Source organism: Bos javanicus, chromosome 10 (assembly GCF_032452875.1).
Source record: "Bos javanicus breed banteng chromosome 10, ARS-OSU_banteng_1.0, whole genome shotgun sequence".
Lineage (NCBI taxonomy): Eukaryota > Metazoa > Chordata > Mammalia > Artiodactyla > Bovidae > Bos > Bos javanicus.
In genome coordinates this window covers 99,786,386-99,803,478 of record NC_083877.1, presented here as the reverse complement: position 1 = coordinate 99,803,478, position 17,093 = coordinate 99,786,386, and the positions used below count along the sequence as shown (strand labels likewise).

At 41.3% G+C, this 17,093-nt stretch overlaps 1 protein-coding gene across 2 annotated transcripts in view; it reads left to right on the top strand.

Annotated features, from left to right (window-relative positions):
• Nucleotides 1-17,093, top strand: part of PTPN21 (protein tyrosine phosphatase non-receptor type 21) — a 78,271-nt gene that overhangs the window by 23,899 nt on the left and 37,279 nt on the right. For both annotated transcript variants that reach the window (XM_061429637.1, XM_061429638.1), the window contains exon 3: nucleotides 11,828-11,997. In XM_061429637.1, the coding sequence (XP_061285621.1) occupies nucleotides 11,828-11,997 (170 nt within the window). The remainder of the gene's footprint in view (nucleotides 1-11,827; nucleotides 11,998-17,093) is intronic.

The following is a 17,093-nucleotide window of genomic DNA, read 5'->3' as shown; positions in this document are numbered from 1 at the left end:
AAGCTACTGATTGTTTGTTCGGAACAAAATAGGAAAGGGTGAATATATACATAGGCAATGAAGAAGTTTCACAAAAATTGTTCAGTGAGAATTGAGAATTGAAAAAAAACCTTACTTGACTGCACTGGGTCTTACAGTTGCGGCACGGGGGTCTTTCATCTTCGTCGCTTCACACGACATCTTTTTTAGTGGCGACGTTCAAACTCTCAGTGTGGCATGTGGGATCTAGTTCCCCGAGCATCACTGAACCCGGGCCCCGGGAATTGGAGTGTGGAGTCTGAGCCACTGGGCCACCAAGAAAATCCCAATAATTGAGAACTGATCCAGAGGATCCTGGAAGTTCAGATGTTCAGAGGTTTCTATTGGAATGAGTTTCCCACAGGTAAGGTCAGCTTGCTTTGGTCACAGTGGGAGAGACAGAGCTATGGAGAAAAAGCAGCCAAGTGGAGGTGCAGTTTCTTACGGGGAAAGGTGCTGGGTGGTTAATTAGATAAGGAGTGGTGGGAGGCGTGAACCAAAAGCCAATTATTAAAGGCTGGTTTATGGGGAAATTACTACAATTGGACCAAGCCCATGGACAATACAGGACACGCATAACCCAAAAATCTGGACTCCAGAAAGAGAAGACACATGACTCTAAGAAATGCCTAGACCAAGTAATGACCGGTAGTCGTTGAAATTTAAGGCCTACAGGGAGCCTGCCGGAAGCAAAGTTTTGTACTTTTTTTTTTTTTTAAGTCCTGGTAACAAAGCAGTTTTGTTTTCCGGGAAGAAGCATTCTTGACACGGGTTTTGTTCTTTGCTCTCAGACACACCTAAAGAGATCCTACCTGCTAAGTTTACGTATGGCCTTTTCCTCGTGGCTCAGTGGTGAAAATCCACTTGCAATGCAGGAGACAGGGGTTTGGTCCCTAGAGGAGATTGCGATTCAGGAAGATACTCTGGAGAAGGAAGTGGCAACTCACTCCAGTATTCTTGCCTGGGGAAATCCCATGGACAGAGGAGCCTGGTGGGCTACAGTTCATGGGGTCTCGAAAGAATCAGATACGACTTAGCGACTCAACAACAAAACAACACCCAGGTCTTTTCAGCCCAGTTATAACTTACAAAATACTTCTGTACAACTTTTTGAGAAAGGCAGGGTATGTTGTGTTATTTTCCCTGAGGTTAAGCGGAGACTCAGTGAGGAAGTGACTTGCTCAGGAGCGGATGAGTGGTGGAGCCAGGATTCAGAACCCCGCCTTTGGACCATGGGTCTGTGCTCTCGGCACTGCCCCCGCTGGTGGCAGCTATGGGAATCGCAAGCGTGGCCCCTGGAGGAAATAGACACAACACCAGTTCCCTCAAATACCAAGAACGGAAGTGTCTTTCATGGCTTTGGAGAATACGGCTGAACTTTCAAGTGAACAAGTGAAACCACAGTTGGCTTAAGTACTGAAAACTGTATATAAAATATATTCATTTTCTATCTATATTTGGGAAATGAAATAACTCACTTTGCCTATAATCAAGGAGAACTCCTTGGTCCAAAGACCAGTGCCAATCTTTAGAAAGGTTTATTAACTTCCCTACCCATCTTAAACAAAAGGACACTGACTAATTATTATCAACAGTGGTTGTTATTAAATACACGACTAATTAATGTTTAGAGTTAATTTGTTCCTTTGAAAAATAACTCCAGACTACTTTGTCTTTGTCATTCTTTATAATGTACTTTGAAAGGACTTTTGTTTGTCTGTGTTCTCTGTTGGTAAGAGTGTTACCTATCACTTCCTGCTCCTGCCAACATGCTATTTAAGTCTTTTCCCTTTCATTTGTCCACTTTTAATCTACTTTTAATTGGGAAACCAAGTTACTAAATTCATTAGAAGTATGTGTAAAATAAAGTTTTAAAAAATTCCATAAAAGAGAAAGATATTTTTCTTCTATGTCAAGGGTATGTACTTTATTACTTCCATTTTGTTAGGTCTTTCATTATTCAGTCACATTTTTGCCTATTCAGTGTTTTTCATTTCTGTTCAGATAATTGCGTCTGTCAGGTACCTGTCAAACTGCACCAAAATTTTTACCTAAGTATAGATGTTAGAAGATAAAAATATAGTTAACTCATAGCTAGGTTCATCTATTTCTGGTTCATTCTTTTCCCTTAGACTTTGTCAGATAAACTGAATTTGATGTATATAAACATTTAAATGGAGAAGGCAATGGCACCCCACTCCAGTACTCTTGCCTGGAAAATCCCATGGATGGAGGTGCCTGGAAGGTGGGAAGCAACCATGGGGTTGCTGAGGGTCGGACACGACTGAGCGACTTCACTTTCATTTTTCACTTTCATGCATTGGAGAAGGATATGGCAACCCACTCCAGTGTTCTTGCTTGGGGAATCCCAGGGACGGGGCAGCCTGGTGGGCTGCCGTCTCTGGGGTCGCACAGAATCGGACACGACTGAAGCAACTTAGTAGCAGCAGCAGCAGCAGCAGCAGCAGCAGCAGCAAACATTTAAAAACCATTTTCTCCCCTCTTTGATTGCACCACACGGCTTGTGAAATTTAGTTCCCTGACCAGGGATCGAACCAGGACCCATTGCAATGGAAGTATGGAGTCTTAACCACTGGACAGCCAGGGAATTCCCCTGAAAATAAAGTTTAAAAATTCTGTATTTTGATTTTAAGTATGAGTGGTTTTGATTCTTCAAAAATAACTTTTTTTGAGATGAAACTTACACAACAGAAAGTTAACCATTTCAAAGTAAACAATTTGATGGCATTTATTCCACTCACAATCTTACCTCTATCTAGTTCCAAAACATTGTTATTACTCGAAATAGGCATCCTCTCCCTAGTAAGCGGTTTCTCCCCATTCCTCCCTACTTCCACCTCTACTTTCTGTCTTCATGGATATTTCCTTTAAATGGAATTACACAATATGTGACCTTTTGTGTCTGTCTTCTCTCACTTCCGTCACTCAGTCGTGTTTGACTCTTTGTGACCCCATGGACTGTGGTACGCCAGGCTCCCTGTCCATCACCAACTCCTGGAGTTTACTCAAACTCGTCCATCGAGTCGGTGATGCCATCCAACCATCTCATCCTCTGTCGCCCCCTTCTCCTCCTTTCACTTACTGTAATGTGTTTGAGGCCCATCCATGTTGTAGCACGTATCTATCTTTTATAAAAATGACTGAATAACCTTCCATTATATGTATAACTAATTTTTCTTTTCCTCTCCCAATAGACACTTGAGTTGTTTCCACCTTTTTGGCTATTGCCAATAGTTCTGCTATAGACATGTGTATACATGTATTAAATCCTTGTTTGAGTACCTATTTTTAGTTCTTGCAGGAAAACAAATAGGAGTGGAACTGCTGTGTCCCATGGGAATTGTGTGTTTAACTTTTTGAGGAACTGCCAAACAGTTTTCCGTGGCAGCGGAACCATTCTACATTCTTACCGGCAACGTACAAGGCTTTTAATTTCCCCGCTTGCTCAGCATCACTCATTTTCTGTTTCAGGTTATAGCCGTCCTAATGGGTGTGGAGTGGTGTCTCACTGTGGTTCTAAGTTGGATTGAACTAGTGGTGATTGAGCATTTTTTTTCATGTGTTTCTTGGCCATTTGTATATGTTCTTTGGAGAAGTATTTATTCAAGTCCTTTGCCTTTTAAAAAAATTGGATTGTTTGTCTTCTCATTGTTGCGTGAATTCTTTATGTATTCTAGATTCTAGACCCTTAGAAAATACATGATTTGCAAACATTGTCTCCCATTCTATAGGCTGTCTTTTTGCTGTCTTGATTTTGGTTCTTTGATACATGTAGTTTTAAATTTTGATGAAGTCAAATGCATCTTTTTTTTCCTTTGTTACTCATACTTCTGGTATCATGTCTAAGAATCTTATTTCCAAATTCATGGTCATGAAGATTTACTCCTGTGTTTACTTCTAGGGAGTTGTATGATTTAGTTCTTTTTTTATGTTTTATTTTTTGGCTGTGCCATGAGGTATGTGGGATCTTAGTTCCCTGACCAGGGATTGAACCAGTGCCCCCTGCATTGAAAGTGTGGAGTCTTAACCACTGGACCACCAGGGAACCTCTGTGATTTAGTTCTTAACATTGAGGTCACTGATCCAGTTTGAGTTAGTGTTTGTATTTGGTGTGAGGTCAGGTTCTAACCTCATTCTTAAGGATCTTCAGTTCTCCCAGGACCATTTGTTGGAGAAACTGTTTTTCTCCCGTAAATAGTCTTGACACTGTTATTGAGAATCAGTTTACCATAAATGCATGAGTTTATCTCTGGACTTAATTTTATACCATTGGTCTAAACATCTCTCCTTATACTGGTAGCTCACTGTTTTGATTATGGTAGCTTTAGTTCAGTTCAGTGAGTTCAGTCACTCAGTCGTGTCCGACTCTTTGTGACCCCATGAATTGCAGCACGCCAGGCCTCCCTGTCCATCACCAACTCTCGGAGTTCACCCAGACTCACGTCCATCGAGTCAGTGATGCCATCCAGCCATCTCATCCTCTGTCGTCCCCTTCTCCTCTTGCCCCCAATCCCTCCCAGCATCAGACTCTTTTCCAGTGAGTCAACTCTTTGCATGAGGTGGCCAAAGTTCTGGAGTTTCAGCTTTAGCATCATTCCCTCCAAAGAAATCCCAGGGCTGATCTTCAGAATGGACTGGTTGGATCTCCTTGCAGTCCAAGGGACTCTCAAGAGTAGCTTTAGTAGTAAGTTTTAAAATGATAAAACGTGAGTCTCCCAACTTTGTTCTTTTTTGATATTGTTTTGCCTGTTCGGGGCCACTTAAAATTCACATGAATTTGAGGATTGGCTTTTCCATCTCTGTGAAAAAGTCTCTTGAAAGTTTGATAGGGGTTGCATTTGAATCTCTTTGGGTAGTCTTACTGTCTTAATGACATTAAGTGTTCCAACCTATGAACACAGGATGTATTTCCATTTAACTTTGAGAGAGTCAGTTCCTAGGCAGGTTGATAAGGAGTCTAGGGGTCCCCAAGGAGAGAGGGGTCTGGAATTCTCAAGGAGGAAGAAAGGACAAACTTTTTTCTTTCTCCACATTCCTTAGGATTATATAACAATAATGTATCCTGCCTAAGGACAGTCTTTGGATTAAACCTTCTGTTATCTTAAAATGTAAATTATGGGAGTAGACCTGGTCTTTACAAGGATGTATCCTGCCTGAGGACAGTGTTATCTTAAAATGTAAATTATGGGAGTAGGTCTGATGAGGTCTTTACAACCTCCAGACATTCTTTGGATTATATAACTTCATTGTTAACACTAGCAAGCGGGGACTCTTTCTGCCCCCTTCTGATGCCTATGTCAGAAGCTTTCTGTATCTCCTTTATACTTCAATAAAACTTTATTACACAAAAGCTCTGAGCCATCAAGCCTCGTCTCTGGCCCCAGATTGAATTCTTCTCTGCTGGGGGCCAAGAATCCAGGTGTCTTCGTGTGATTCAACAGCAACCTTTCAACTTCTTTCAGCACTGTTTTGTATTATTCAGTATACACATCTTCTCACTTCCTTGTTTAACTTTATTTCTTAGTATTTTATTTGTTTGGATGCTATTATAAATGGCATTGTTTTCTTACTTTCCCTTTTGAATTTCCCTTTGTGGGTGTATGGAACCATACTGGTTTTGCATGTTGACCTTGAACCCTGCAGCTTTGCTGACTTTATTCTCTAGTACTTGTGTTTGTTTGCTTATTTTCTGTTTGATATTTTTGGTAGAGACATCTTGGAGATTTAAAAAATATATATAAGATTATGTCGTCTGTGGATGGACACACTTTTACTTGCTCCTTTCCATTTTGGATGCCTTTCATTTTCTTACCTAATTGCTTTGGCTAGGATTTCCAATTGCAGTGCTGACTAGCAGTGGTGAACGTGGGCATACTGGTCTTGTTTCTGATCAAAAAATTTTCAGTCTTTTTCCATCCAGTATGATGGTAACTGTGGGTTTTTCATAAATGCTTTTGGAGAGTTCTCTGGTTTTTCTAGTTTTTTTATTTTTTATCATGAGGTGTTGGGTTTTGCCAATTGCTTTTTCTATGTCAATTGAGAGGACTGTTTTTTTCCCCTCACATCCGTAATTCTGATATATCACGTTGATTGTTTTTTGTATGTTGAACCACTCTTGCACTTCTGGGTTGAGTCCTGCTTGGTCATGGTGTATAATCTTTTTAGTATGCTTTTGGGTTCAGTTTTCTAGTATTTTATTGAGAATTTTTGCATCTATAATTATACGGGATATTGGTCCATTGTTTTCTTTTCAGGTGGTGTCTATTGTCTGACTTTGGTATCAGGATAATGCTGGCCTGTAGAGTGAGGAAGGAAATGTTCTGTACTTATCTTTGAAATCCTCCCAAATGGACTTAGGCAGAAAATTCTTTGCCTGATGAAGATTTAATCACAGCATTTTATTGCTCAAATTCTACCTATTCATCTTAGAAGCAAACCATATTATAAAACCTCTGGAATCAGATGTTGTTATTTCATTCTTTATGTGTAGAAATTCTAAGAAAGCATTGAATACAAGGATTATAATGTTACAGGGTTTTAGTTACCCATATGTATATAAACATTTCTAGTAGCAACTTTAGAAATATAATACATGATACAAATTGTATCAAATTTGTATTTAGGCTAATTTTACATGATACAAATTTTATCAAATTGGTATTTAGGCTAATTTATCAAATTTTGGCTAGCCTTTACTACTTAAGATAGCACTTGAAAACAGGGATAAGTCCCAAGGCAAATACTTACTGCACTATAAAAGGGGTTAATGTTCCAAAGTCGTAGACTCTCCTGTGTCTAAAATAGCTAATCAACTAATAATTTACTAAATCTATATCCAGCTGTTTGCACAAGGTTCTTACTACTTCTTTATAAGGTATATCATTTGTAAAAAAACTAATTATGATGCAATTTCACAAATGCATTTCTTTTTGGCTTTCTATCCATATATGTGACATAAGTAATAAATGCATTGCTAAAGTAAATAAGCTTAGCACATATTAAGAGTTTATTTCTTCTACAATGTGCTTTTTAAGAATGCTAACAGATTATTCATATATTTTTATATAATAATGTCTGTTCATATTCATAAATTATATAATAAACTTTTGGTTTTATACTTCTATGTAAATTTTTGTGTTCAGAGTATTCAAGTCCAACTAGATTTAAAGGGAAGAGTAATGTTTACAGAGTATTTTAAAGACCTTTTAATTTTTATGACCAAAATAGTTTTAGATCCTAAAGAATGCCCAGGCTTCTGGATTTATGGCAAAAAAAAATTATTTGTAGAACTTAGTGCATAGCAGTGGTATGTGTTGTAGACCAAACATGGTACATGCAATCTAAATCTAAAATAGAGCACAGAACATACATACAATGAACAGAAGTGCACTGTGTTGTAATTACCAAATAAATGTAATTAGAAAGGTTTCTTGGGGTTTTTTTGGCAAGATCTTCAGTTGATTTTGTTGATGTTTGGCAGAGTGGGTAAAGCTAATCTTTTTAAAACATAGTGGTTTTCTAGTGGCAAAATGCAGTCGTACATGTTTTGCATTTAGATCTCATGGTGGAGTTATGAGGGAGGTATTATTGCCTTAATACAGTTGAGAAAACGGAATTGGACTAATTGACTTTTCCACTTCACAGCAAGCGTTAGAAATTAAACCCAGGACTTTGGACTTTAGCAGCAGCTTCCTCCTATTACTAATTTTTGTTTTCTGTAAGTTGCAATTCAGATGGAAGAAGGAATAGGAATAGTACCTGTTTTCCAAAAATATGATACTACTCTTTTCGTACAGATAACATATTTTATTTTACAAATATAATCACAACTTCAGGCAATAATTAACAGCAGAAGGACTCAACTTTCTGCTGTATTAAAAGTGTGTTTGGTTTCAAAAATTTGATTTCCATACAGCTTTTCAAGGGTAGGCTGTTGATTTGACTGTCTGTCTCCTGCATAACATCCAGAGAGGCGGGGCGCCACGTGCAGTGACTTCCAGACTTCAGTGGGTACGAGAATTACGAGAGTTTAATATCTCTGTTGGCCTCACTGCGCTCCAGGTAATTCCAGCAGAGGCGGTCCAACAACAGCATTTGGAGAACCACTGGTTTTAGAGTTTAACACACACAACAAACATCTATTGGATAAGGTAATAGTGGTGATTTAATCTATAATATTGCTCTAGTTCTTAGAACAGAACTTGGTCCAACATAGTAGATATTCAGAATATTCCAGTTGTGTGTGATAATTTGGGTGACAGCTGAGAAGCAGGAGAATATTCGTTCTTTTATTCAAAGTTTACTGAATTCCTGCACTGCTCTAGCTATTTGGATATAAAGGGAAAACAGATACATACATTTTTGACTCTTGTTGAGTTTATATGATTAATAGACTCATTTTTTAAAAACTTGTTTATTTGTGGCTGTGCTGGGTCTTCATTGCCCTGCGGGCCTTTCTGGAGTTGTCGTGAGCGGGGTGAGGGGCCTCCCCTCTGGTTTCGGCCTGCAGGCTTCTCTTGTTGGGGAGTTGTAGCGCGTGGGCCCAGGAGTTGCGGCTCCCAGCCTCTGGAGCTCAGGCTCGGTAGTTACGGCGCCCGGGCGTAGTTGCTCCGCGGCATGTGGGATCGTCCCGGATCAGGGATCAAATCCGTATCTCCTGTTTTGGCAGGCGGACTCTTTACAGCTGAGCCACCAGAGAAGCCCCTAATAGACTCATTTGAAAGGTATGGGTCTTCGTTTGTTAAAAAAAAAAAAAAATTGTAAGGTAAATTTATTAATATTGAGGACATGTTTTAATATTGGTTTTTATTTCCCCCTCTGTAAACTGAAGACTCACTTTTTGAGGGTTACGGTTAAAGAAATAGCCGTGTGTTGTTATTGACTGTATTATTGTTGCTCTAAAGCTGTATGAACCAATGCAGTGGCCACTGGATGTTTCCAGCTATTTCAGTCCGTTAGGGCTCAGTGACATTGGAAATTAGGTTCCTCAGCTGCACTGGCCGCACTTCGCATCCCCAGAGAATGCAGATACCGCAGCTCAACCATCAGAGAAGCTCCGTTTGACAGTGTGACTTTAGAGTCTAGAACAAAGCAGTGATTTTGCCAGTTGCTTTGATCTGTCAACTGACTTTTGAGGTAAGTATTGGCAGTGGCCGGAAGCTGTCATCTCAGTCCTTACTGCATTAGCGCCTTTTCAGGTTGCCCAGTCAAGGGCTAGGATTGCTTTACTTAAACGGTTTGTTACATGGCAACTGAGATTTAAACGCTGACATCTGGGCGTTTTTCTTAAGCCTCTGAGTAGGACACGTAAGTAATACTACTGCCGTAGCTATAGCTTCTTCTTGTCTATGTGTGTATATTTATCTCCGTAGCATTATATATAAAATAGATATAATTGTGTATATATCAATCCCAATCTCCCAGTTTGTCCCTCCGCCTTCCCCACATTAATCGTAAGGTTTTCTACATCTGTGACTCTGTTTCTGTTTTGTAAGTAAGTTTATTTTACTGTTCTTTGTGTTTTTAGAGTCCGTGTGTTAGCAGCATCATACGACACTCTGTCTTTCTCTGATGCGGTTCCTTAGCGTGGCGATTTCTAGGTCCGTTGGTGTCGCTGCGTGTGGCGTTGCTTCTTTGTTAGGCTGAGTAATGTTCCACAGTGCATATGTACCGCATCTTTTTTATCTGCTCCTGTCAGTGAACGTTCAGGTTTCCTCCCTGTCTTGTCTATTGTAAATAGTGCTGCAGTGAACTTGGGGGTGCATGTGTCACGTTGAATTTTTTTTTTAAACTTTACAATATTGTATTAGTTTTGCCAGTTATCGAAATGAATCCGCCACAGGTATACCCGTGTTCCCTATCCTGAACCCTCCTCCCTCCTCCCTCCCCATACCCTCCCTCTGGGTCGTCCCAGTGCACCAGCCCCAAGCATCCAGTATCGTGCATCGAACCTGGACTGGCGACTCACTTCATACATGATATTATACATGTTTCAGTGCCTGGATACATGCCCAGGAATGGGGTTGCTGGGTCGTATGGTAGTTCCAGATATTTGCTCCCATCCTGAGTCTTTTCTCTTTGCTTCTGGTTTCTTTTGTTGTGCAAAAGCTTTTACGTTTCAGTAGGTACCATCTATTTTTGCTGGGAGGCGGATCAAAAAAGATATTGCTGCTATTCACGGCAGAGAGTGTTCTGCCCATGTTTTCAGCCAAGTCTTACAGTGTCCAGCCTTAGATTTAGGTGTCTAGTCCATTTGAGTTTATTTTTATGTATGGTATTAGAGAGTGTTTAAATTTCATTCTTCTACGTGTAACTGTTCAGTGTTCCCAGCATCACTGGGGAGACTGTCTCTCCTCCACCGTGTACTCTTGCCCTCTTGGTCATAGATTAGTTGACCATAGGTGCATGGGTTTATCTCTGGGCTTTTATTTCTGCTTCTGTGCCAGTACCAAACAGTTTTGATGAGTGTAGCTTTTGTAGTACAGCATGAAGTCAGGGAATCTGATTTCTCCAGCTCCGTTTTTCTTTATCAAGATTGCTTTGGCTATTGCAATTGCATCTTTACCACTAGAATCTACAGTATTTACATGAAATTATTTATTTATAGCAGAGAAGGCAACAGCATCCCACTCCAGTACTCTTGCCTGGAAAATCCTATGGACGGAGGAGCCTGGTCGGCTGCAGTCCATGGGGTTGCTAGGAGTCGGACACGACTGCGCGACTTCACTTTCACTTTTCACTTTCATGCATTGGAGAAGGAAATGGCAACCCACTCCAGTGTTCTTGCCTGCAGAATCCCAGGGACGGGGAGCCTGGTGTGCTGCCGTCTCTGGGGTCGCACAGATTCGGACACGACTGGAGTGACTTAGCAGCAGCAGCAGCATTTATTTATAGATGCCAAATTTGAATATAGTGACAAGTTGAATTAATACTATCTGGTCAAAATTTAGGAAGAACCCCAGTTATGCTTATTATAAAATATTAATTATGATACATTTAATATTTTTATTTTTAAAAGCTAAACTTTTTTTTTCTTGGCTGTGCAATGCAGGATCTCAGTTCCCTGATCAGACATTGAACCCAGGCCACAACAGTGAAAGCACTGAATCGTAACCACTAGACCACCAGGGAACTCACTGAAAACGACATATTTTTTCAGTATTTTTGTTTTGTTGTTGAACTTACGTAAAATTGTGTAGTAACTGCTGAATTCTGATATCTAGACATTTTTTGCGCAGGGTTCAAGAAATAGTGTGCAAGTGTAATTGACCTTTGCCTCTATTTTTTTTTCCCCGACTGTGTGGCATGTGGGATCTTACTTCCTCAACCGGGGATTGAACCCATGCCCACTGCAGGGAAGCACGGAGTCTTAACCACTGGACCACCAAGGAGGTCCGCGCCTCTGTTTCCTTAATGAGTATCTATACAGAGATAGAGCTTGCCTCTTGTTTGGTTTTTACCCCCTTTTTGCTGTGGTCCATTTCTGAGCAGAGAAGCAATAAGAAACTGTGGTCTCTTGGTCTCAGGTCATGGGTGTGTTGTTGTTCAGTCACTGGGTTGTGTCCAGCTCTTTGTGACCCCATGGCCCCGCAGCACGCCAGGCTCCTCTGTCCTCCACTGTCTCCGGCAGTTGGCTCGAGTCCATGTCCATGGGGTTGATGGTGCCATCTAACCGCCTCACCCTCTGCCCGCCCCCCCGCCCCATGAACAGTATGAAATGGTCACGGACTAGAGCAGGCAAAGTCTTCTGTCTGTCTCTGCTTCCTTCAGTGACTCTCCCTCTTTCCAGATCACTTACTTCAGCCTCTGGTATTACAACAAGCAGAATCAGCGCCGGTGGGTGGATCTGGAGAAACCTCTGAAGAAGCAGCTGGATAAGCACGCGTTGGAGCCTACCGTCTATTTTGGAGTGGTGTTTTATGTGCCTTCAGTCTCACAGCTGCAGCAGGAGATCACCAGGTAAGGAAGAAGGTGCTTTCAGGGAATCCAGTGAGACTGAAAAGTGAGACTAAGGTTGGAGGAGTCGGGAGGTAAAACTGACCTTTGCCCTCTCACCACGCGTTTTTAGCCATAGCATTGCCTGGAGCTTCTGGTATGTGGTGTGTCAGAGTGCTTTGTGGCATGTTGCCTGACGTATGGGTTCACTGGGCACGAAGGAACGATTACAAGGAAAAATGACGTTTTTACCCTGGCTGTGAACTCCTCTTGAAGTGATGTCACCCCTAATGTATTTATGGATTTGTTTCTGACCTTAGTAACAATGAAATGAGAGAGATTTTTCAAAAATAGCCACAAAATATGTGTTTACTCCTCAAGAAAATGTGTAGAAGTTCTGACCCCAGTAGCCATGTTCTGTACACAGGTGTGGAAGGAGAAAGACATGGGGGAAGGGTTTGAGATCAGAAAATATTGGCCAATAAATGCACTTAAAAGAAACACATGCAGAAAGCGTAGAATGTATTAAGGGGTGGGATAGAGGAACTAATTTTTTTTTTTCCTTGGAGATAAGAAAACAAACAAGGAATCAAGTTTGCATTCTTTTTTTAAAAAAATGGAAGTATAGTTGATGGTTCAGATGGTAAAGAATCTGCCTACAATGTGGGAGACTCAGGTTCAATCCCTGGGTCAGGAAGATCCCTTGGAGAAGGAAATGGCAACCCAGTCCAGTATTCTTGCCGGGAGAATCCCATGGACAGAGGAGCCTGGTGAGCCAGAGTCCATGGGTCACAGAGAGTTGGACAGGATTGAGTGACTTTCACGTAGTTGACTCACGGTGTTGTGTTAATTGCTACTGTACAGCTTAGTGATTCATACATATAGATACACATACACATTCCTTTTAGAATATTATTTTCCATTATGGTTTTTCACGGGATGTTACATATAGTTTTCTGTGCTGAACAATAGGACCTTGTTGCTTATCCCAAATTTGGATTCTTGAGCCTGCCTTTTACATTCTCCAGAATCCAGCACTTTTTAACCGTTTAACCTTACTTTCGAGCCAAGCTGGATTACTTCAGTGTCCTGAGCATGCTGCATGCAGTTTCACCTTTGTGTCCGAGACCTTTCTTTCAGATACACGTAACTGGAATCCTGTTCATCTGATTTTAGTTCCAAAGGCACCTCCTCCATAAAGCTTCTGTGACCCCTGAGGCTGCAGTGAGCTTTTCTTTCTCCAGACTACTCTAGAATTTGCTTGTACTTATGTTAAGATGGCAGCCGTCATAGCCTCTCACTACAGTTATTTGTGTACAGATCTTTTTCTTAGATTTTAAATCCATGTTTTCTTTAACTTTGCCTTTCAAATCATTTCTAACACAATGGCTTGCAGATAGTAAAAACCTGATACTGCCCTGTGTTTGTGGAGTATTCTAAGTACTGAGTTTGCAGTTAATTATTGAAATAAGATGGATAACCAAAGGAGCTAGAATCAGGTTCTAGGGATTGGCATGAACTGACTACAGAGCAGATCTGAGCTATAAAGATTTCAGAGTAGAAGTGAGGAGGAGAAAACAGTAACTTATCACTTTGTCTCATTTCTTTGAACATTTATTGAAGATATAATATGGTCTGTAAGAATTATGCTGGTTACGGTGGGAGATGAATATACAAGTAGATATGCTTTATTCTTACACTGGAGGAGTTGTCACAGTCTGGTGGTGGTCCGTGTACATGAATAATTGCAGTGTATTATCATAATACATGCTTTAATTATAGCACGGCCTTCCCTTGTGGCTCAGCTGGTAAAGAATCCACCTGCAGTGTGGGAGACCTGGGTTCAGTCCCTGGGTTGGGAAGATCCGCTCGAGGAGGGAAAGGCGAAGTCAAGTGGAATGCCAAGTCAAGTGGGCCTTAGGAAGCATCACTATGAGCAAAGCTAGTGAAGGTGATACAATTCCGGTTGAGCTATTTCAAATCCTAAAAGATGATGCTGTGAAAGTGCTGCGCTCAATATGCCAGCAAATTTGGAAAACTCAGCAGTGGCCACAGGACTGGAAAAGATCAGTTTTCATTCCAATCCCAAAGAAAGGCAATGCCAAAGAATGCTCAAACTACCGCACAATTGTACTCATCTCACATGCTAGTAAAGTAATGCTCAAAATTCTCCAAGCCAGGCTTCAGCAATATGTGAACCCTGAACTTCCTGGTGTTCAAGCTGGTTTTAGAAAAGGCAGAGGAACCAGAGATCAAATTGCCAACATCCGCTGGATCATGGAAAAAGCAAGAGAGTTCCAGAAAAACATCTATTTCTGCTCATTGACCATGCCAAAGCCTTTGTGTGGATCACAGCAAACTGTGGGAAATCCTTAAAGAGATGGGAATACCAGACCACGTGACCTGCCTCCTGAGACGTGACCTGCCTCCTGAGACGTCTGTATGCAGGTCAGGAAGCAGCAGTTAGAACTGGACGTGGAACAATGGACTGGTTTTAAATTGGGGAAGGAATACATTAAGGCTGTATATTGTTGCCTTGCTTACTTAATTTATATGCAGAGTACATCATGTGAAATGCCAGACTGGGTGAAGCACAGGCTGAAATCAAGGTTGCTGGGAGAAATATCAGTAACTTCAGATTTGCAGATGACACCATGCTTAGGGCAGAAAGCAAAGAGGAACTAAAGAGCCTCTTGATGAAAGTGAAAGAGGAGAATGAAAAAGCTGGCTTGAAACTCAACATTCAAAAAACTAAGATCATGGCATGCGGTCCCATCACTTCACGGCAAATAGATGGGGAAACAATGGAAACAGTGAAAGACTTTATTTTGGGGGGCTCCAAAATCACTGCAGATGGTGACTGTGGCCATGACATTAAAAGATGCTTGCTCCTTGGAAGAAAAGCTATGACCAACCTAGACAGCATATTAAAAAGCAGAGACAGTACTCTGCCAACAAAGGTCCATCTAGTCAAAGCTGTGGTTTTCCAGTGGTCATGTATGGATGTGAGAGTTGGACTGTGAAGAAAACTGAGTGCCGAAGAACTGATGCTTTTGAAGTGTGGTGTTGGAGAAGACTCTTTAGAGTCCCTTGGACTGCAAGGCAATCCAACCAGTCAATCCTAAAGGAAATCAGTCCTGAATATTCATTGGAAGGACTGATGCTGAAGCTGAAACTCCAATACTTTGGCCACCTGATGTGCAGAACTTACTCATTAGAAAAGACCCTGATTCTGGGAAAGACTGAAGTCAGGAGAAGGGAATGACAGAAGATGAGATGGTTGGATGGCATCACTGACTCAGTGGACGTGAATTTGAGCAAGCTTCAGGAATTGGAGATGGACAGGGAAGCCTGGCGTGCTGCAGTCCATGGGGTCTCAGAGAGTTGGAAACGAGTGAGTGAGTGAACTGAACTGAATTATAGTGCTGGATTCCGAGGAGTGGGTTGCGGGAAATGTGAATAGGGAAGGCAAAGACGGTGGCTTTTCACTTGACTTTACAAGGCGTTTTCTAGTTAGAGGGAGTAGCTTGTGCAAAGTAAGGGGATAATAAAAGCTACTGATTATTCAGGGAACTTCAGATATTACCTCGAGAGGAGAACAGAGGCTTGGGAAAAGAAATGCCCAAGTCATGAAGTCATGACCAATAGGGACAGGCATTTTTGAGTGTTAATGGAAGGGAATGATGAAATGTGTACTCTACCGAGATCACCCATCATGGAAGGTAGATTAGAGGTTACAAGACTACAGGCAGGAGACCAGTTAGGAAAGTATGTGCCATAATCTAGGCTTCAGTCTAGACTGTGCACCTGTTTTCCCGTGATTTGATTAAGAAAAAGACCAAGAATACTTAGAGTGGAATATGTGGACAGCATATTCTATATAGAGTACTTTTTTTTTTTAATTTATTCTTAATTTTATTTTATTTTTAAACTTTACAATATTGTATTAGTTTTGCCAAACATCAAAATGAATCCGCCACAGGTATACCCGTGCTCCCCATCCTGAACCCTCCTCCCTCCTCCCTCCCCATACCCTCCCTCTGGGTCGTCCCAGTGCACCAGCCACAAGCATGCAGTATCGTGCATCGAACCTGGACTGGCGACTCGTTTCATACATGATATTATACATGTTTCAATGCCATTCTCCCAAATCTCCCCACCCTCTCCCTCTCCCACAGAGTCCATAAGACTGATCTATACATCAGATCAGTGTCTCTTTTGCTGTCTTGTACACAGGGTTATTGTTACCATCTTTCAAAATCCCATATATATGTGTTAGTATACTGTATTGGTGTTTTTCTTTCTGGCTTACTTCACTCTGTATAATAGGTTCCAGTTTCATCCACCTCATTAGAACTGATTCAAATGAATTCTTTTTAATGGCTGAGTAATACTCCGTTGTGTATATGTACCACAGCTTTCTTATCCATTCATCTGCTGATGGGCATCTAGGTTGCTTCCATGTCCTGGCTATATAGAGTACTTTAGATGCTTGAAAGGAGCTTCCTAGGAGAAAGTTGCAAGGTTTCCTCATTGACAAGACCCAGTGCTGCCAGCATTCTCTTCGCTGATGGAGGGAAATCTATGGGTTCTGCCACTAGCAGGTAGAGGGTTTAAGTTGGATCTAAATTCTTATTGAAATAGATGGTGTTTTGCTCAAGACTTTTGGTAACGAAGAACAGAAATGTCGAAGGTAAATAAAGTAGGATGATGTAAGGACTCATATGCAATGATTAAAGCGGGGGGCTCTCCAGGAAACGCCATTGTGAACTGCGCCTGGGAACAGCTCACATTGTGAGCTTTGCAGACATCAAACCCAGAAGAGATTCTGGATCCAAGACAGTCCTGTAGACTGTATTGGCAGAGGGTTGGCAGATCTTCGTTCAGCACTGTATCCCCAGCATCTAGAACAGTGCTTGATGCATAGAAGGCCCCAGTAATTACCTTAGTGAATAAATGAAAGGAAGGCAGAACAGATCTTCACTGTAGAGCTTTATCAGAACGGAGAAGTCAGCCAGGTGAAATACTGCTGCCTGGCTGCAAGTGGGTGACTGCTGCTAGCCATGAGAGCAGCTGTTTATTAAGTGCCAGCTACGCTGTAGTTTTATGCTAAGAGCTTT